This window comes from Panthera onca, chromosome D1 (assembly GCF_046562875.1).
Source record: "Panthera onca isolate mPanOnc1 chromosome D1, mPanOnc1 haplotype 2, whole genome shotgun sequence".
In the NCBI taxonomy this organism is placed as follows: domain Eukaryota; kingdom Metazoa; phylum Chordata; class Mammalia; order Carnivora; family Felidae; genus Panthera; species Panthera onca.
Genome location: NC_138348.1, coordinates 2,801,467 through 2,822,952, shown reverse-complemented (window position 1 = coordinate 2,822,952; position 21,486 = coordinate 2,801,467). Strand labels below are relative to the sequence as shown.

The 21,486-nt window shown below is 64.2% G+C and overlaps 1 protein-coding gene across 4 annotated transcripts in view; it reads right to left on the bottom strand.

The window, feature by feature from the left end:
- SHANK2 (SH3 and multiple ankyrin repeat domains 2) overlaps positions 1-21,486 on the bottom strand; it is a 493,595-nt gene that overhangs the window by 275,596 nt on the left and 196,513 nt on the right. For 3 of the 4 annotated variants that reach the window (XM_081790211.1, XM_078433811.2, XM_078433812.2), the window contains exons 1-2: positions 4,974-5,697; positions 858-1,173 (exon numbers count right to left, since the gene is read on the bottom strand). In XM_081790211.1, coding sequence (XP_081646337.1) covers positions 858-1,173; positions 4,974-5,169 — 512 coding nt within the window. In that variant the 5' untranslated portion in view covers positions 5,170-5,697. Of the gene's footprint in view, positions 1-857; positions 1,174-4,973; positions 5,698-21,486 lie in introns of those variants that run through there. The other variant, XM_081790210.1, reaches the window with a different exon arrangement.

Below are 21,486 nucleotides of genomic sequence, written 5' to 3'. Positions count from 1 at the left end.
CATGGTAGGCTTGGCAAACCAAGTGCCCTCAGAGCCCTGGGGGGGGGGGGGGGGGGGATGGGACAAGGTGGGACAGGGAATCCGGTGACACGCTGGGCCAAGCGGTCACCACACCTCACCTGTGCTCGCCAGGAAAACAGGTCAGCGGGCCTTCTTGGGCCACCACGGGTGAGGACAGAGATCAAGGGGACAGACGCTTGGGAATGCCACGCGCAGGCGTGGAAACCAGGAACCAGCAGGCAGGGGGCCGGCGAGCGGGAGCATGAGGACCCGGGCCCAGGCCCGAGGGGGAGCAGACTGGCCTTGCTGGGAGCGGGGGGCTGTGGCTGCTCTGAGCCCCAGCCGTGAGCCCACCCTCCCCCCCCGGAAGTCCCATCCTCATGCGAGCAAGTCTCCATGGCCAGGTGGCCAACGTGCTGGGGGGAGGGCCCAGACCCCGAGTGGGACCCCGGGTTCTGGATCGGGCAGGTGCGTTTGCCTCAAATGCGGCATTAGGAACAAGTGGCAACGAGCAGGCTGGTGGCCTTAGCACCCTCTCTGTTCACCTTTCACTCTGGGAAGCCAGGGTCCAAAGCACAGGGAACGGAAACGAGGCCCCAGACGCCAGCCCCAGCCCCAGGTCACTCCAGGCAGCTCAGCCCCGTCTCCCGCACCTGCCCTGAGAGGTCATCACGGGCACGTGCTCGTGCGGGTGACCCGGCATCCAGGCTGGAGTAAAAGAGGTGCTCTGGCCAGCCTCTGGGCGTGCCCTGAGCCCTAGAAACCAGGAACCACGGAGCAGGGAGGGCCCCCTCTCCTGGTCCCCGCGGGAGCCCCCTGGCTCATCGCCAGCCCCCTCCACCCTGGCCACTCCTTACCCGACGTGCCAGGGCCGCTGGAGCCTCTTGCCATCTTCGAGGGCACCGCCCAGCCTGTTGAGCGACGGTGACCGGCTGTAGGGTCCGGGGGTGTAGCCCCCCAGAGTCCTGGCGGCCCCCTCGGGCTTGCCGGGCGTCTGCTGCAGCAGCTGGGGCGAGAGACTGCGGTGGGAGGTGGCGGAACAGACGGCCCAGTCGGGCGCGCTGGTGTTGAGGTTGTTGTCACTGTTGGAGCGTAGCAGGACCCGGGGGGCGGCCAGCGTGTTGGGGGGGCGCCGCCTCCGGTTGGAGTACGCCGGGGCCTCTCGGAAGGGCACTGGGTGGGAGAGAACAAGGAGGGGGGTGAGTGCACCCGTGGCACCTTCCGTGCAGGGCGCGGACACGCCCTTGCGCGCGCCCTGAGCCCCCGCCGGTCCCCGCCGTGCGCAGAACCCGCCCCGACACAGAAGCAGCGACAGGCGGACACTGAGAACCTCTCCATTTCACGGAGGCTCAAGCCAACGCTTGACATGGAAGGGACTCGGGGTCCGACTTCCATCGGGGCCAGCGCCCCGCTCCGTCCGCAGCCGAGACGCGTGTGAGGGCCTCACAACGCAGCCGGGGCACTGAGACAGCCACAGGTACGTCCTCACCACGCCCCAAGCCTGGCCCCTGGTGGGGCCTGAACTGGGTCCCCCTGCAAGTCCGGTGTTGGAGTCCTGACCCTTTGCACCCCAGACGGCATGTGGCCATGGGGTCTCCACGGAGGTGGGTACGGTAACACGGGGCCACAGGGTGGGCCCTGATCCCGTGTGACCGGGGTCCGTGTAACAAGAGGCGATCAGGGCATAGACACGCACAGAGGGACGACCCCGTGAGGACACGGGGAGAGGACGGCCGTCCACACGCAAGGTGAGAGGCCTCGGGGGGACCCAGCCCTGCCCACGCCTGGACCTCGGGCTCCGGCCACCAGGCCAGGGGGACAAAAAATCCTGTTGGGTAAGCCCCCCGTCTCCGGGACTGTGTCACGGCCGCCCCAGGACATGCACACGGCCCTCCAAGCACTGTCCCAGGCGTCTGCTTTGGTTCCAAGCATGTTTCTTTTTCCACCCTTCAAACCAGGCCCCGCAGTGTGGAGCAGGAAGAGGTGAGCACACCTCACCCGTCTTCCTACGACGTGCTAGACTGCAGGCGAGGCCCTTACTCTGCCGAGTTCAGCGTCCCAGAGACTCAGAACGAGGACACTGCCCACGGGGACCGTGGGTGCAGGCGTGCATGCTGCAACCACTCGGGCTTGCTCCGCGGGCTGGAGCCAGAAATAGAAAGTGTCCTTTCTAAGAAGACGCATGTAAAGAAAAGCAGCCCTCCAGGCTGTGGAGAAGTCAGATGCCGATGACCCCAGGAGCCGGGGACGCGGGCTTCCTTCAAGGTCCCGACACGTGGGCAGCTTCCCGCTCGCCATGGGGTGGTGTACTTTGGGATGAAGCAGGCGAGCGAGCTCCCAAGTCTGTGCTGCCTGAGGCCAGGGCCGTCACTGCACACAGACTGGGGCTGCGCGTGCCCTCCCAGGGGAGCTGGGCTGGAGACGGGAGTCTCAGCGTCTCAGAGGACAAGAGTATTGCGAGCACAATTCGCCATCCATGCTGCCCGAGGTCAGAGGCTGCGGTGAAGTACTTCATGAAAACTAAGGACAGGTGCACCCTTCACGGAGCCTGGGCCTGACGTCAACCCCTGCTCTCGGCGACGACCACACTGGGCAGCCGGGCTCACAGGGGACAGAGGTGGTGCTGGCCGGGATCACAGGGGACAGAGGTGGCGCTGGCCGGCTCACAGGGGATCAGGTGTGCTGGCCGGGCTCCACTGAGACAGCTGTGACCCAGTCACCCCTTCACCGCCTCGCCAGGATGCAGGACAGTCCGGGAAGGCAGGGACGGAGCCAGCTCGGGAAAGACGCGTAAAAACGGCAGGAGGCTCAGGATGGGCACTGGGAATCCACGTCCAGAACAGCTGCTGAGCCTTTGGAAGGGACACGTCAGGAGGTCACATTCTTTCAACACGCGGCAGCGTGCGCTCATTCCGACCCGACCCCTGTCCGAGCAGGACGCGGCCGGGACCCCACTCTGAATTCCTCAAAGGAAACACACACGTGCTGGCCTGGCTGGGAGAGAGGCGGGCGACGGGAAAGGCCGGCGGCGTCCTCTCCCGGGGACCCCCGCCTCTTAAGGGGCTCAGCCCACCGGGGAATCAGCAGGGCCTGACCCCACCTGCCAGAACATCCCCCACTTGGTGGTTTGCTGGTCGTGAGGGACAGCCTCATCGGTCACTCCCCCTGGGCAGACAGAGGCCAGAATGACTCCTGTGAGGACTGAGCGCTCATCCTTTAGGGTCTGAAAAGTGCACCCGCCGGTGGGCGCCTTGGGGTGACCTGAGACCTGCCTGGCGAAGGGGTGGGGGACCGAAGACCGCGCAAGGGGCTGATGACTGCACCACCCGCCCCAGAGGACGGTTACCTTTCGTGCACAGAGCCTGCCAGCTGAAGGACTGTGTCACAGCGAGAAAGCCAACCCCTCAAGCAGCTACAACAAGCAGAAAGCGGGACCCGGCCCTCGGCCTCCTGGACCCACTTCCCCTCCCCCCACCTCCCGCCCCCGAGGAGAGGCCAGGGCTCACGCTACCCATGGGGAGGGGACCCCCCCCCCCCCCGACGAGGAAACGCGTGCATTCTGTGACGTGAACTCCTGCCAGAGCCTCCAGCTTCCCCGGCGACGGAGTTGGGTCCATTTGTCTGACTGATGTGACTGTAAGATATTAATGCCCTTAATAGGAACTGGGGGAGGGGGCGGTCCTGCCAATGGCTGAGACAGACTCACGCGGGCAGAAAAATCTATGAAAAAACAGCAGACACATGGAATGAACCCCAGCGAACGTCTCCGCGCTGAGCGTGGATGACAAAACCCAAAGTACCACAAGACGAATCTGGGTTAATAATGTAAGAAAATGAGCCCGGACAAACGCCGTGTTTCAGACCAATTCCCGAGACAGGGGCTGAAGCCGGCTTTGCGAGTGGGGGCGTGGGTAGTGGTCGGAATTCCGAAGGACCGGTGCCCCGGCGGGGCTGGGGGGGCCGGGGTGTTTTCAAACACAGCCTGCCCTGGGGATCAGGTGGCTATACTCAAAGGGAATCGCATAGGTAATGTCAGGGCGAGCATTCAAATGACAATCGTCTCACTTAATCACCAAGACTCGCATTAAATTAGTTTCCCGTGTGAGATAATTGGAAATTCTTTCCGTGTTTGTTTTACGGCTCGGGCTGGTAAGTACCTTCCTAATTCCTCCCAAGTAATGTCTTCATAAACCTGATTTCACAAGACAGGAGTTCTCTGTCTGACAAACTCACTGGAGCCATCCGTGGAAATGTTGATTTTTTTTTTTTTTTTTTTTTTTTTGCGAAAAGGGTTAAAAATAACTCTTTTCCTGTCTGAAAATGATTAATATTCCACCCAACTGTTTCCTTCTTTCAGGCGATCTGCAAACTCTCAGTGGGCGGATATTTTCTTAGCCGTCTTACATGCATGTATTTATACATTTTCCTTCCACAATAGAAATTACACAAGGTGTGACAAAAAGCATATGCACTCTCGGCGTCTGCCACACTGCGTTTCCATGCACTCGGGGAAGCTGCGACCCAGAGATGGCCACGGAGAGCCCAGGAGTGGTTCCCAACGCGTCCGCCCTGTCGGCGCGGCCAGCCCGGGTCCCGACCCTCCTCGTGCCCGAGCGAGCGCCCGGCAGCCGCCAGGTAGCGGCCAGACTAGTCAAAACTTCCTTTGTTTTCCACAGGACTTAGTTTCCCACGCGGCACGTTCCGGAACGCAACGGTACCGGGGGGCCGGGGGCTCGGGAACCCAGGCAGACAAAACGGCACCTTCCGGCGGGCCCGCGTTCCAGACCCACCGCCACACAGCCCGGTCACGCGCCAGAAGCGATCGCTCCCTTACGCGATGAGAAGGGACACGCAGCGATGCCGGGAGGGACCGGAGTGCCCCCCCCCCCCCGCCCCCCGCCGGCCGCTGCCCCGGAGAGGCAGTAAGAAACTGCTAGTTCCCAGGCACCGCGCTCCCGCCAGCTCGCCCTTACCTTCCTTCTTGGTGAAGGCATTTAACAAAGACTTCATCTTCCCTCCGACTCTGGCAGCAGCCGGCTCATTATATAACCTTCTCAGACGGGAGGAAGGCAAGGGAGGCTGCCCGGCCCCTCGGCGGTGCGGCGGCGTGGACCCGGGGAGCGGCGGCGGGCGTCTGGGCGCTGCGCGCTTCCGAGCGCGGCGGGGCATGCGAGCCCCGGCGCGCTGGCGGCAGAGCCCACCCCATATTCTGTCTGTCAGCTGGGAACCAACCGTGCGTAGCCTGGGGCTGCTCTCAAACCCTGCGGCCGCTGCTGGCGCCCGTCATGTGAGCAGCTCCACTCTGCTTTTGTGCTCAGTGCCTCTGGGAGGAGGGCGGGACGAGGCGGGCATCCTCCGCCGGCGGGGCGGCCGGGAAACCCCGGAGGCGGCCGCGAGCCCCAGAGCCCCCGGCTCCCCGAGCAGACTCGGGGTTTATTTTTAAAGAGCGAGCCGAGTTGCCCGGAACGCCGCTCGCTCGTCCGCCAGCCGACGCGGTGAGCGAGGCAAGAAGACGGAACGCCCCGGTGCCAGATGAGCCCCGCGCCAGACCCACGTTTAACCGGGCAGCCCTCGCCGGCCTTCTGGAATCTCTGAACGTGACCCAGATTTCTGTCGGAAGGAATCAGACACAGGCACCTAGCGCTTCTCCCGGCTCACCCCACCGTGGCGATTACCCTGGAGGAAACAGGATTTCCTCCCCCCTCCCCCCCCCCCCCCCCCCGCTTTTCGTTCTTTTTAAGGAGAGAGAACACAAACTAACTACCCCCCCCACCCCCCCTCCCCCACCGCCCCGCCCCGCCCCGGCTCGCCCTGATTCCAGGCAGCTGATCAAATGACTGTGTCTTCAAAGTCCCTTTACACGTGTGCTGAGCATTTCCACCCCGGGAGGAGTCCGGGAGGCTCCGGGAGAGGAAGCCCTATCTGAGGACCGCACGGAGGAGGGGCGGCGTGCGCTCCGCCGAGGCAGGGGCGCTGGGGTTGTTTCTGGGCGAGGAGAGAGGGCTTCCTGAAACACGAAATGGAGCATCCGGGGAGCCGGTTCTGTCGCCCGATGCACCTGCTGCTCGGCTGTAATTAAGCGTGCGTTCCCTCGGTTGCTAAGAGAGCTGCTTCCGAAATTAAAAAGGCAGGGAGCGCGAGAGGAGACGGGATGAGGAAAAAGCAACGGGGACATGTAAGTCGAATCCCACGTGCTCGACATACTTCGGGCCGACAAAAATGGCAGCTCCAGGAGCCGCGGGCGTCTGTCTGTCTGTCCGTCTGCCGCGGAAGACGGCCCGGGGGGGTCGGACGCCTCGCCCAGCGGCCTCTCCGTGCGGTGGGCAAGGGCTGCCAGGGACGCGCCCCGTGACGGCCCCGTAGGAGCTGCTCACTTAGGCACTGTCTCCCACCTCATGCCCACAGCGCCCCAAGTCACACAGCTCGCCAGCCGCGCCCCAGCTCGGCCCCGGGCGACCCCCTCACCCCACCGGGTCTCAAAGCCACACGACGGAGCGCAAGCCACTTCTGAGGCGAGCCGCTGGCACGTTTTATCATCAGAGACCCCACAGGCTTTGTCTCGTGATCCACATCCCTGACGGGGTGGGGGGCGGGTAGGGGCACAGGCAGAGCTCGGTGTCCTTGGACACGTGGGGCGAGGCTGAGCGGCTGCCAGAAGCATCTCTCCCCACCCCCCCGCCGTACAGAGTGTCACCGAGGACACAGCAGCTCCCACTCGGGGAGACCGTGCGGCGCCCCCCGGGTGGGTGTGGTAGGGTTTGCAAGGTGGCGGAGTCCGGTTCCCGGGGCTGGGCCGGCCACAGGCCGGGTGCCACCTGGCTGGGACCCACGGAGACAGCACAGCCAAGGGAGCTCCTTCCGCTGCAGAGGCCGGGCCCTGCCACGTGAGCCCGGAGAGCTCGCCAAAGCGCAGGGAACCCTCTGGGAGAGTGGGAGGCTCGGCGCTGCTCAACCCGCCTCCATGTGTCTCTGGTCGATACCCTCCCAGAAGCACGGAGCCGCATCCCGAGCCAAGTTCCCTCGCCAACCCCCGCTGCCGGCCGCGGAGCGGAGGGGCGTGCGCTCCAGGGTGGCACCTCGCCGAAGACGGGTGCTGCCTCCGAAACTTCGTCTGTGTCCCTGCCGTTGACCTTGGGGGAAGGGCGTGGGGAAGACGCGGCTTCCCGGGCGCCACTGCGAAAGCCCCGCGCGTTGTCTAACTCGAGAAAGCAGAGGGAACGGGACGGAGCCCTCTTCCCTGGCTGGGGAGCAGCACGGGGTCCTGACACGGGGCCCGGCCGGGAAACGGGGCCTCCCCGGTCCTCCTCACGGGGCACCTGCCCATAAGCGGGAAACGGTGGGGCCCTGGGGCTGGGCCCTCGGCAGGGAGCCTGGCGGAGACAAGCCTCGGAGACCCACGAGCAGGACGCAGAGGCTGCGGCCTGGTGCAGAGGACCCGTCCCTACCCATCCCATCCCCGCCAGCGTTGGTGAACCGTGGGCCCTGTGCAGGCCACGGACGGACGCAGCAGCGAACAAGCAGGAAAGATCGCTAGTCTCCCTCTCGGCTGCCCAGGGGGCCGGTGGGGGGACGGGACCAGACTCTGGCTATGATAGGATTGGGGGCACTGTGGGAAACACCCCTCAGCTACAGGATGCCTTTCGACAACCTCACACGCGTTTAATATGCTGCTGGGAATCTGACTGAAACTTTGACAGAAACTGGGAACCGGGGGTCTGTCACACTCACGTGCAGGCCCACTGCGTCCCCAGCCCTCAGCGGGGCTCTGCCCCCCAGAAGCCCCACCTCCTGACCCCCCCCCCCCCGCCACCTGGACCCACCTCCTCACCACTGGCAGGCACGCCCTCCTTGAATACTTCCAGTGACAGGGAGCTCATTACCTGAGTGTAGTGGTTTTTGCTCCGAGACACAGGCTGAGTCATCCTCACCATGAGGCGAAGGCCGGCCCCGGGCCCACGTGTGTGGATCTCCCTTCGCTTCGCCAGAAAACAGGCTTGCGTCTGCCACATGCTAATCGGAAGGGACAAAGCATAGATTCTGCCCTGACAAACGCAAAGGCGTCTGTAGCGGCATTTTTCATTCTGTGCTCTGGAACAGGCTTTTCTGTGCAAACGTTTCCTGGAGATCGACGGGCCGCGGCAATCTGGTACCTCAGCGCGTATCTGTCTGCATTGATCTGCACCCTCCACGCACACGTGCACCTGAAGCCTGCCTGCCTGGCTGGCCGGGACGGGAGGAGATCTGCAGGAATCACGTCCAGCGGAGCAGTCCTGCCGCCAGCCACGTGCTCGTCCACGGCAACCTGCTCTCCGGGAGGGACAGACGTCACGCCCTTCCCGCTCAAGCCACGAGGCCTGGACACCCAGCGGTGACGCCAGCTTCTCTGGGAAGCTGGGGCAGCAGAGGCGGAGGGGGGCAGGCACGCTGAGGGTCGGCTCGGGGCCCAGCAATCCGCTAACACGGTCCTCCCGTCCCAGACGAGCAGACCGAGGACGACTGGGCTGAAGGTCCAACATAAAAACTAAGACAAAGACGCAGGCCGGGATTTGAACCCCCACTTCTCCCCGAGGCTCCCGGAGAGCCCGTGGTGCGGCTCAGACATCCGGAACCTTCTTGTGGAGTCCCCGGCAGGCTCCCCGACACCGGCGGCGAGGCTCCCTGGATGAGAGGAGCGAGGCCCACGGGGGTCCGACTTCGCTGGCCCCACAGCCGTAGGTCTACGGGTGGCAGAGCCCGGGGGTCCTCCAGGGAGGACCGAGAGTGACCACCGCGGGTTATGCCGGCCGCGTTGCTGTTCACCGAGTGCAGGAGACATGACAACACACGCCGCTGGGGCCCAGCTGGGCTGGGGTGACACGGCGGGTGGCAGGATGCCACATGGTGGCTCTGTCCACATGCTCGCCCGCCCACCCCAGAGGGCGGGCAAGAATCGTGTGAGTCGGGGACACTCGACGTCCGGGGACAGATGAGAAGGTCAGACGGGGGGGGGGGGGGGCCTCGAACCGGACAGCTCCCAGGAGGGCAGAGGATCCCCCCAAAGTGAACCCCAACTGTCACCCCCTGGCCGGGCCCTTCAGCCACCAGCCTGTCCCCCCCTCCCCACCCCGACCACCAGCCCAACCCCGGTGCTAGCCCCTTGGTAAGAAACCCAAGACCATAAATACACAAACACACAATAAAAATACCCCAGGCCGTTCCCTCCAGCCTCCAGCCCCGCACGGCCGACCAATCCGCCTCGAGCTCGGATCCACCCGCCCAAACCCTCCGTTCGAAGCCCTGTATTTGCCACGTCGTTTGACAACGGCCTGACAACAGGCTGAAAATAATTTCATTTCTCGTGTAAAAAAAGGCTCTTCGCACATCAGAACATTTCAAGGCGCTCTGAAGTTCTGGCAGGGAGGACGCACCAGGTGTGATAAACGCGCCTCGCGAGGCGTCTGCTGTGCGGGTGCCACAGGGTCTTGGCAACGGGGCCCGTCCGGTGCCCACGACGCCCAGCGCACCCGTCCCCCAGCCGGGGTCTGGTGCCAGGTGCAGGGGAGGAGCCAGACGCGGGACCCCAGCCGCCCGATTGAGGGCCCGGCTCTGCGTCTTCCGCCCTCGGCGGCCGTGGGCTGCCCGGGCGCCCCGGGCTCAGTTTCCCCATCTGTAGGTGGGGACAACCCACCTCGTTCCCGGCGTTGGCCGTGAGCCGCTGAGCTCCCGTTTGACCTTCCAGGGGCGAGGTCTAGCCCGAGGACCACCCCTCACCCTCCCTGAAATGGGTTGTGAATGGTGCCACCTCCCAGGAGGGTCGCGAGGACCCAGCCACTCACCATCCGTTACGGTGCGTGCACCACAGGGTCGGCAGGGGTCACTGAGTAAAGGCATTTAACTCAAAATCTGCCAGCAGATGGCAGAGCCACCTCCCCGCCCCAACCCCGCCCCTTGTCTGTGATGAGCCCCCATCCGGCCACGGAGAGACCCCTCCTCAGGGCTCCCGCAGCGGAAGTGCGCCCTCAGGCGATTTCCCGGTTCCGGGGCACTTCAAGGCCCCCAAACGCAGGTTGGATGCCCGGCTCCCCCCTCGCCCTGCACACCGGAGGTGACCCCCATAGCTCTGGATGTGAATGAACGGATGGATGGATGAATGAACCACGGAAAGCGAGGTACGAGTCCCGGCTTTTGCTCGGCGTGTCCCGAGGCGCCTCACCAGGTACACCGGGCTGGTCTCCCTGGGCCTGAAGCCACCTCACTTCTCTGTCCCTTCTTGCCACCCACCGCCCCCCCCCCCTCCTCAGAGGCCCCCGGGCACCAGGGGGAGGTCTGCCCTGCAGGGCTCTGGGGCCGCGTTCGCCCACACCCCACGGACAGGTGCACTGGATGTCGCTCAGGCCGGTGCCCTCGAGGCCCTTCTGTGTCTGCACAGCCCCCACCCCGAGTCTTGCCTGCCTGGTGGGCTGTGGGGAGCTGTGGGCCACTCCTTACTTTCCCTGCTGCCGGGACTCAAGGCAAGCAGACGCGGGGCACAGCGCTCTGATTCCGGAGGAAGGAGCTGGTGGGTGTGGACGAGCATCCCGCCAGGGACGTGCCAGCTCCCTGGGCAACCAGGGGCGGCTGGATGCCAGGCCTGGCTCTCCAGCCTCCTTGGGGAGCTGTGACCCTCCTTTCCTGCATCAACGGGTCAGACTGGACCCTTACTGGCCACAGAGATCCCGGCCGACAGAGCCGACGAGGCTGGGGCTCGGCCGTGATTTCTCCAAGACCCTGAGATTCCAGATGGAGGCTGTTTCCCTTCTCTTTCCAAGTGGCCTGGCCTCGCCTCCTATTTGTGGGGAGAAGGGAGAAGGGAGCGCAGGCTGGCGTGGAGCTGGGCTGGGGAAACAGAGGGAAGACTGAGTCTATTTCTTCTTAATACAAACCCCTGGAGGTGACTCTGTCCTCTCCTCACAGAGGGGGCCCCTGGGGAGCTGAGAGGAAGAAACAAAACCCCAGAGGGTCTCAGCGGCCCACCAGCCACACCCTCTATTTTATCTCACAGAAGCAAAAACCAAGTGCCAAGAGCAAGGCTGTGCGGCCAAGCCGGGGGCAGGGAGGCAGCGGGCCCGGGCAGGTGTGGGCGGGAGCTGGACCTTCCCGCCTACCCCCCCCCCCACCTCACCCCGAACAGCGGCCCTTGCTTCCTCCACGCACAGCTTCAGCTAACTGCGGTTTAAATATTGGTAGGCAACCTTTCTCCAGCTCACAATAATCGTTAAATGAATCACGCTTTTATAAATAACGCGAGATATAAAAAGGCATCTCGGCAATAATGCGGGGTTATCTTTGAACAAAGATGTAGGTGTCTGCGGCGTTTGTAACGTTCGCGGCAGCCAGGGCCATTGAGGGAAGCTTTGCTCCTGGAGGATCCGTGGAGGCCCAAGGATACTCGGGGCAGAGGCCACCCGACTTGGGATCCTCCGATGCCCGCGGGGTCTGGATCTCTTCCGGGGACGGGTCAGGCTCCGTGCCGGTGGCGGCTGGGGTCAGGAACTCTGCGGGTTTCGTGACACCGTGACTCGGGATTTAGGTCCAAGACCAAGGTCGCAGGGGGCGGGGGGCAGAGCTCAGGAGGGTTGAACTGGGGCCGGCCACGGAGAGCGAGGGTCCCCGAGGCGCACCGCGGAAGGATCACGGCTCCGAACGGCGCCTCCTACCCTTTCCTGCATGTAGCTCAGCCTCTGCCAGAGTCCCACAGACCCCATGTGCCAGCTCTGACCGGGAGGCGTGGGGGCAAGGGCAGCGCCGGGGCTTAACGGAAGCACGAGCCACTTCCCGGGTAGCCCGTCTGACAGCTGGGTGACTGAGGACGCCTGGCCTCTCATGGGGGAAACTGAGGCTCAGAGCCGTGAGGCAAGTCGCCTGTGCTCGCCCCGCCCTGTCTGTTCAACAGAGTCACCCCCGGCCCCCACTGCCAGTCACAGGACACCTGTTCCCGGACACGGCACAGCATCCCCTGTGCCCAGGATCCCCAGGTGAGCTCTCGGGACCCAGCCTGCACCTGTGGCACCACACGACCCCCTTTGTCCTCCGCAGGGCTTCCCGGGAGGGACCCCGGCACACACGTCCGAGTCCTCGGGGGCAGCGTGTGGTGGCTGCTGTGTGACCAGGTGGATGAGTGTGGGAGGGAGCAGGGGGCAGGCACCGGCCCACCACAGATGCCGCCCTGCCCCCATCACTCAGACCCAGCCCTGATCCCCAAGAATGACTCCTAGAGCCCCCCGGGAGCGGCAGGACGCCCAAAGACTCTGGTGCGAATCTCCAAGTCTGCAGGGAAAATGCCAATCACAAACAGCACCAGTTACAAACACCGACGTCACCGGTGTCACTGGGCTGGACCACCCCCTTTCTGCAGGAGCTGACCCGGAATGGCCCTTTTTTCGTCATGTGTTACCAAGTGATGGCACCCGAGGGGAGTCCTGCCTGGGTCAGCCTCTGACTCGGGGTGGGACTCAGTTTCCCCATCTGTAAAGTGGGGAGGCCGGCCCCCACCTCGCTGGGCTCGTGAGATGTCTGCGAGGGCCCCACAGGGGTGGGCTGCCTGCCGACTTCCCTCCCCTACGGGGGGCGGGGCACAAGGGTGGAGAACGGGCTCCCCGAGACTCGGGGAGGAGCTCTGCTCAGATTCCCACTGTGGAGTCAGGTGCCCCGAGTTCCCGAGGCCGTAGACAAGTCCTGGCTGCAGCAGACCGCGCTCCACGGATGGCCTGCTGCCCACGTGGGGCCCACAGGAAGCCCGGCTCTTCGTCCTTGAGGGGGAGGGTCGGGAAACGCACCTGCCTCCTAGAGTACCACCAGGAGCAGCAAGCCTTGGGTTTGGGGGGCCAGGACGGTGTCCCGCACCTGCCCCCCACCGCCTGCGACCTCAGGCGCATGGCCGTGCCTCCCCGAGGGCGAGCACCCACCCCGAAGAGAGTTAGAGCCGACAGGGCCCAGTGTCCACGGCCGTTCATGGGCGCAGAGGAAAGGACCTCCCATTGGATAACCCAGTGGGCGCGAGCCGCGGGGGAACCCAGGGACTGGACGCTCCCATGCTGCTTGCTGGGCGGCTTCCCCGTGAGTCACCAGGGTGGTGCTGTCTGCAGGGCCCCTGCCCGCGTCACACCCTACTGCTCTGTACATTAGGGACCGGACTGCAGGCGCCAGGCCCACACAGAGAGCCGACGCAGCCCCAGAACGCCCACATGTCTCAGGACGTGCTGGAGAGCCAGCCGTGCACAGCGGCCCCCCACACAGAGCGATCTGATTAAAGCCAGCTCCCGAGACGGTCAGAGAGCGGCCAGAGCGACCATGCGCTATGGACTGAGTGCCTGTGTTCCCGCCAAATCCCCTATGGTGAAGCCCCTGGCCCCCAGGGAGAGGGCGCTGGGAGACAGGCCTTCGGGCCGTGAGGGTAGAGCTGACGTGAGGCCTCCAAGCCCCCACGGGGCCACGGGGAGATGAGTTCTCTCCGCCGTGTGGGGACACCGCGAGAAGGGGGCCGTCTGTGAACCGAGAAGAGTCTTTACGAGGCACCGAATCAGCCAGCACCGTGATCTAGGACTCCCGGGCTCTAGAACCGGGAGAAAAAATGCCCGTTGTTTAAGCCGGCTGTGGCCCCCTGTCACAGCAGCCAGGACCGACAAGGGTACCGCGCAGGCAGACCACGTCGCTCTGCCCTTGCAGGCCCCCAGGGGACCGGGGGACATCACTGCGGCTTTCCCCGCCCACCCCTTCCGATGCCCGGAACACAACTCTGGCCCTTGCCTGGCCGCGCCCTCCGCCGGACAGGGTTACCTGCCCTTCCCACCCTGGCTCCATCCAGCTCCGGCCCCTCACTCTCAAGGTCACCTTGCCAGAGGCTGAGTCTGTCTCATTCGCCCTTCATCACCAGAACCGAGCTCGGAGCCTCACAAGTATGTTTCCTGTCTGCCTTCAACAGGGAAGGCACCGTTCTACCTCCCGTCCGGGACTTGGGGGTTGAGTGGTTCACTCTGCCTCACTGCGTGAAACGTCCGCTTCTAGAACCCTTCCCACCCCGAATACCCCCCCTGCACAACTGGGCCTTTCTGGAAGTCACGGGGCAGGAGAGGGGGCTGCACACACCTTTCTATCTTCAGGCTACGACACAAGACCCGACACAAGGTGGGGGCTTATAAATACACATTCTGGTTATTTTTGATCCCTGACCAGCCACTTCGACACCCGGGTCATCTGTGGGTCTGCTCCTGTTAATTTCTCTGATCGCACATCCCATTTTCCTGCGTCTTTGCGTGTCTAGAAATTTTTGATTCTGTGTCAGCCATTATCCTTAACGTGTTATAGAGATTCTGGATTCTGTTCCTTTTCTCTGAAGGGCGTCGGGTCTTTCGAGCAGGGAACACAATACTGGCAGAACGCTCCATCCTGGGAAGACGTGGCTTTGAGTTTTGGGGGGAAGCATCTCTGTTGGTTTGGTCCTGGGATGAGATGCTGACATCGTGGGCCCTTCCAGGTCTCAGGCAGAAAACCCAAAGTATTTGCCAAGTTCTTCAGATGAGGCAGGACTCAGCACTCTGTCTCCCTCGTGCGGGAACTACCAAAGTCTCCCCTCAGGTCTCTGAGAGTTAAGCTGCTGTGTTCCACTAGGACCCTTAGACTCATCCTGCACATGCTAGTTCAGAAATCAGTCCAGGATTCGATGAGAGTTTATGTGCAGATTTGGGGCTCTTGCCTTTCTAGGAGTCCTCCCCTCTATTTCCAGCCACTCAGGCAGGTCTGACCTTGACCTCTAACCACTGCATCCTCAAGTCACTTTCTGTCAGGGGGATCCTTCATTAATATGCCTCTCGTCTGACAGACTCCCCTTTTGTTGAGGGCCCCACGTTCTGTCTGCTTTTGGTTTCCCGCTAAAGCCCACGAATGGTTGTTGCTGTTTTTGTTTGGTCCAGAGTTTGTCACTGTTATCAGGAGAAGGGTACGTGTGACATGAGCTGCTCTGCCATGGTTGGGAGGCAGAAGTCACGGGCTCGTAAACGTAAGTGAAACAAAGAGGTGCTCCCCCCGCGGGCACACCTGCACACATATGCAGTGAGTGTTCGATCTGCACGTCTGGAGGCAGGGGGTGTGCCCGGCGGGGAGACGGTGAGTGTGTCAGAGCAGAGAGAGGCCAAGGGTGAGGAGGCCAGGGGGCCTTGACCACCGACCACATCAGCAGAGGGGCCGGGGGCAAACAGCAGTTCTCGGCACTATGCCTGTCCCTGCAGCCCGGCTGGGAGGGATCGTAGGCACCGAGACAAGTTTATTTCAACACAAGAACCTGACTTTTGTGACTTCTGAGCACATCCAGGCGGCTGGAGGTGCGGGCAGGTGCACAGGCGGGTCCCCACCTTGGAGATCAAGGTGTTACCTGATCAGAACCTGTACAGGTGCCAGGAGGCCCTGGTAAGTGAGCGCTTGAAACAATGCTGAGCGAGCGGCGGGTCGGTCCCCACCTGGTGCGTCGCCTCGTTAGCAGATCCTGCTGCCGATTTGTATTTTAGGAACTAATTAAGCCTTGGTGACCGATCTAACCTTCAAATGAATTCCTTTCAGGGCTGAGCTGGCAGCCCAATTCCTACCAGGCAGCAGCATCAGGAAAACCCCAAATCCAGGAAAAGCCAACCCCGAAGGGCAGGGGAGCAGGGAGGAGGGGACTGAGACCTTGGGCAGGCCGGCCAGCAGGTGAACAGACACAGAACCCAAGCGGGGGAGGGCACAGACCCCCAGCTGCCTCCCAACCTGATTGGGGGTGTGAGCGACCCGGGACAAACGGAGGGGCTCCCGGGACAGAGGCTGTGGCTGTTGGTCTGACCCTAACCCCAGTGTGATGGCTCCTGGCGGCCGGGCCTGTGACACGTTTCCTTCTCTCTACAGCCCAGTGAGGTGGGTGCATTCACACCCATCTCACAGACACAGAGGCTGAGACTCACAGGGGTCTCGGAGCCCGCTCCCCAACACCTGTCACTCCGGGGCAGTGCTGGCCGCGCCTTCCCCTCAGCAGCACAGCCGGCCAGGGGTGCCCCGACCCGTGGGCAGAAGGTGGGCGGCTCACCTGGGAGCCCAGCACACGGCACAGCCGGGGGGGCAGGGGAGGCGTCGAATGAACAGGCTGACGGCACTGTGTGGTCTCCCGATCCCGCTTCTGCTTGGCTGGGAGTCCCTGCCTTCCTGGACCTCATTTTCCCCATATGTCAAAGAGGGAACTGGGTGGAAAGCCCATCATGTTTCCCCCGGTGGAAAATCCGGGGGCCTCATCCACTGTGAGGGGCACCTTGTCTGAAAGGGGCAGAGGGTCCCCAGGGCTGGCTGGCAGGATTTCAGGGGCACTGACGTCACCCGGTACAAAAAGTGGAGACTGAGGAGGTCCGCCCGTCCCTCCACGTTTCCTGCGGGTACAAGGGCACACGGGGACGGCCCTGCCTGTGGCCGGCTGGCCCACCAGAGCTCCTGGAGCCTCAGCCATGAGGCCCAGGGGCCCGAGCCAAGGCTGGGGTCCACACGGGGAGGCTGGAGCCTGCAGACGCGGGCCTCCTGGGAGGACGGGACCACAGGGTCTCACCGGGGTCTCTCTCGGCCACCCAGGCACTGGGCGCTTCTGAGACTCAGGCCAGCCCACTGCGGGCTGCGTCCCTGGGGCCTGACGGCCACCCTGGCCTGCTCTGCTCTAGCTCGGGGTGCGGGAAATGGCATCTGGGAATAAAAGTACAAGGCCCACAAGAGCACGTGGCACAGGAAGCGATGTCCGCTCTCTGAGGGCCCCGCCTCTCTCCTCCCCCACAGCACGCGGGGTGCCACGCACGGGAGCCCCCGGGGCACAGGGCAGGTCAGGAAGTCGCCCAAGGTCGCTCACCAGCCCAGGCGGGACGGGCTCTGCCCTTGGCCCATCACTGACCCGGCAGCTGACCACACACCCGGAGCCCCGCAGAAGGGCCTGGAATCCCAGCCCTGCCCTGGGTACCTGCACCCCTCTCCTCCCTACTCCCAGAGAGTCGGCGTCTGCACTGTCTCCCTCCTCCTCCGGGGCGTCCAGCCGCTGCACGATGCGGCTTCTCACACACTAGCCGGGTCGGGTGGGGTCTCAGCTGCTGTCACATCCCGGGCAGCCATCCCCGACCCTGCTCTGTCCCCAACCATTCTCCACCCCCAGAGGGGACGGCCCCCTCCCCTCGTGAGTGGCCCTCCTGTGTCCCCTGCACTCCTCCTGACATGGCACTGTCCCTGTGGTACTTAAGCACGGTCTGCGTGTCTCCCCCACCATGCTGGGGCCCCTACAGGATGGGGTGGGACCCGTTCGCCTCTCTGCCCTCTGCTCTGCAGCCCGCCAGCACGGAAACCACGGACGGGGGCAGCCGGGCCATCCACTAAGGCTCTCAGAGACGCCGCACCGGCGACCTCAAGGGCCTTGCGCCCTGCCGGTCCTGCTCAGTCTGTGCCGAGGTTTAGCTGTGCAACCTCGGACGGGCTGTATGACCTCTCTGAGCCTGTAAGTGAGGCTCTGGTGACGCCCTTTGCACACGGCTCTTTCGGGGGCCCCTTGGGCTCGAGACAGGCAGGCAGGCGGGGAGGGTGTGCAGCCCAGCCAGGGCCTGCTCTGGGGCGAGTGTGAGCCCCAGGCTCCACGTGCCTCGTGGACAGCTCTGCACACTTTGCTGAGCAGAGTCCAGGATTCAAAGGCGCACGGGCCACTGCTTTATAAAACCTGGCTCGCCTGGGCGCTGAGGGCTCACGTCACGCTCAGGGGAGAAGTCAGCCGCGCCTGAAAGCTGAAGGAGAAACTGCTGGGAGGCTCGTGGGGAGAGCAGGCGGGGCTCCCACTGCCCAGCGGCCCACGAGATGGCCTGGGTCCCTCCCTGTGACCCCCACACGAGCCTCCTCCTTCAGGCCCTGGCCTGGGAGCCAGCCCCCTGGCTGGAACGGGGGCACCGGACCAGAGGGTGGGACGAAGGCCCGAGGCTAACTGGCAGCCGGTCCAGGAGTCTGTGTTGGCAAGAAAGCGGGCACCACGGTCCACGGGGGATGCTTTCCAAGTGCACGGCAGGAGAGCTCCTGTCCCGCCGTGGGATGCCAGAAGAGTCCCCGCGGGCACAAGAGAGGTCACAGGTGGAGGGCCGGATTCCTCTGAAGTCTGTGACTCACTCCTAACCCCGCGGGACCAGATCTGGGCAAGGAGCCTGCATCTGGGGTGGCAAGAGGAGAGGAGGGCCCCAGTGTCAAAGGGGGATGGTCACCACCCACTGAGTCACACGGTCACTCTGTCTCCCTCTGACCGAGCATCTGTACAAAGTTCAGGAGAAGGCACAGAGGGGGGTGGGCACAGTCCCGGAACCTTCCCACCAGCCAGCGCGACCCTTTGCAGCACAGGCTCACAGAGGCCGGCCAGGCTGGCGACCTTTCCTTGATGTCACGGTATGAACCAGAGGGTCAGGACTCACATCTGCACAGGTGGGCGTGTTTGGCGTGGGCGACCTGGGCTTCCGACGCGGTGCGCAGGCAGGGCTCGCCCCGTGCTCTCCCGGGAGCGAGGAGGCTGGAATGAGCCTTTAGGAGGCCTGAGGCTGCGGGGGCCTCCTAAAGGACGAGGGCCTTTAGGAGGCCTGAGGACGGGGCCGTGGGGGCTCCGGGGCGTCTCAGGTGGGGGTTCTGATTAGGAGTCCGGGGAGGCGAGCACGGAAGGGTGAGGGGGGCCGTGGTGAGAAGGGGGGTGTCATGGACCGAACAGTGTCCCCTAAACTCATATGTGGAAATCCTAACCCTCGATGTGACTGTATCTGGAGACGGGGCCTTCGAAGAGGTGACTGAAATAACACGGGGTCACCAGGGTGGGTCCCGATCCCCTGTGACCGGGGTCCTTGTGAGAAGAGGGGATCGGGACACAGACACGCACAGAGGACACGGGGAGAGGACGGCCGTCCACACACAGGGAGAGAGGCCTCCAGGACCAGGGACGGTGACCGTCTGTGGTATTTGTTACAGCGGCCGGAGCAGAGGAACACCGCCGTGGTCTGTGACCCCCGAGCAGAGCTCCGGACACCCTGTGTGTGGCCCCCTCGGATGGATGACCATCCCACGTTCATCCCCCTCCCCCCCGAGGCTCGAGAACCCTTCCCCAAAGCCCGGCCGGGGAGGAGCCGCGGCTCGGGGCCTGGAGTCGGCCTGGGGAGCAGCCCGGGGCCACGGGCGCCCGCTGCCGGCCCTCACGCAAGCCTCTGCACACAAAGAAAGAATCTTCCAGCACCATCGTCCCGATCGCCGGAGCTGCCTCTACGGCACCCGTTCAACTCACCAACACTCGTGTAAAAAACATGCAGCGAACGTCCTACTTCCTAACTGGGTCAGCAGAGCACTGCCTTGAACAACACTGGGGCCGTTCAGTCACCAGCACGCCGCTCGGTGCATCTCAGACGCCGTCACGCAGTCTCGCATCCGGGGGACGGAAGGGTCTCTCCCCGCACGCGCGCGCAGCCTGGGCCCCGTGGCCGACCTTCGAGGGCCACGCGCGTTCCCCCGACCTGGCCCAGTCACCCACTTCGCAGGATCCGGAGACGCCCCCCCGGTGGGAACCGGTGACACGGGACCGGGCCTCGCACTGTGCCCTTTCAGGGCGTCGCTGCTACAGTCGCGGCTTTCTGAGCTCCCGCCCTGTGTCAGCACATCGGCCGCCCCAGACTTTGCACACGTGGGCCTTTCTTCCCGGGAACCATCCCTCACATTCTATTCCCAGGAGCGGACCTGCCGGGTCGGAGTTCTGAACGTTCCCAGGGCTCTGGACACACGTTCTGCAAAGCGCTTTCCCCAAAGAGCAGTACCAATTTACGCGACCAGGCAGCTGCGACCACATTTTGTCGGAAAAGGAAGAAAACTTCTTTTCTGGAGGGAGAAGAAAGAGACTGCTTTCCACCAGGGAACAGCACGCTCGCGAGGGCGCTCGCACCGCGAGTGGCTGATCCGAGGGGATGTGATTCCACCAGAGGCTCGTCCCGACCAGAAGGGCGTCTCCTCGCAGAGGCGGAGAACGCGCTGTGGCAACATCGGCCCCCTCCTGACCCCCCGAGGCCGCGGGGGACCCCCACGCCGGGACGCAGGCCGTCCCCGGGGCTCTGGGGGGGCCCGGATGCGTTGCGATCCCCGTTGAGAGACACACACTCAGAGAAGCCCCGTGACGTGAATCAAACGATGGCCACAGTCATGGAACACACGCCTCCCGTGACTGCAGAGACGGTGCACGTCCGGCAGCTGAAGACGGACGCCGCGTGACGTGGCCTTGGCTGTGTCCCCGGCTCCCCACAGTCGGACCACGGGCCACGTGCAGTGAAGCAGGAAAGCCGGAGCGCCGCGGGTGGCCCCCGTCTCCCCGGGGAAGACGTGTGGCTAAGGGCAGCCCCGGTGCCTCGGGACATTTCATCGGGAACAACGCGAACGACGGCAGGACCTTGGCAAACACGCACCGGCTGGGGACGAGGCCCCGGCCTTGCTCCCGCGCGCCCGGCGAGAAGGGGGCCTGTCTGGCCGCAGCACCAGCCCAACAAGGAGTAACGTTCACCCCCCTCGAGACCAGAGGGGTTCAGTAACCCACCCCAGGCCACACAGCCCGGATGCAGGCCGAGCCCCCCGGAGTCTGTGCTCTAATTTTCGCCCGCACTCTCCCGTCCCTGCAGAGGGTAATCCACACGTGGAGCCTTGGCCGCAGCCCTTGGCACAGGGGACGCGCCCGCACGCCTGGTGCCATCTGGGGATTTATCTGTGCTCGCACAGAAACACCCTGCCGTCGGCCCGGTCCCCCTTCTCTGCTCTGAGGAGGGACGTGACCCGACAAGATACGCTCCGCTTTACGGATAAGGGGTGCAGGCCTGCGCAGGAGGAAGGGCCCCCCGCCAGTGCAGGGTCCTGGAAAGCTCGTGGGGAGACGGAGGCACAGGCCTTTGCTTTAGGCCTCAGCCGTGCAATCCTGCCGAGTCAGGGCACCCTGCGGGAGGCCGTCCCTCCTGCCGACCTGGGTGGCAATGTCCGTACCTCTGTCAGCACCGTCCTGACGACAGGGTCCCCCAAATGCAGCCCTGCCAGACGGGCAAGAGAATGATCCCAAGAAGCACAGGGTCCGTCCCGGAAGCTGCTGACCATGCTAAAGATGGGGTCGGGGGGGGGGGGGGGGCTGCGCTTGGCTTCTAGGCCATCCACCCACGAGGGGATTGCCCCCGCCCCACCTAAGCGCCCCGGAGAGGGGACCGGCCCCAAAGCCTGTCTGGGCGTCTCCGAGCACTTAGCAGCCCCCAGCGGGTGCTGGTCTCACTCCCAAGCCCCAAATCCGCAGCCCTGGGTTCACAGATGGTGCCTCGATGCCACACAAACACACTGGCGGCCTTCAGTCGTGAACCGACTCAGCTCTGCTCGGGGCCCCCTCCCCCAAGCCCCGAGAGCCAGCCCAGGGCCCACCAGAACGGGCAACGGGGCAAGGGTGGGGCAGCACTCGGG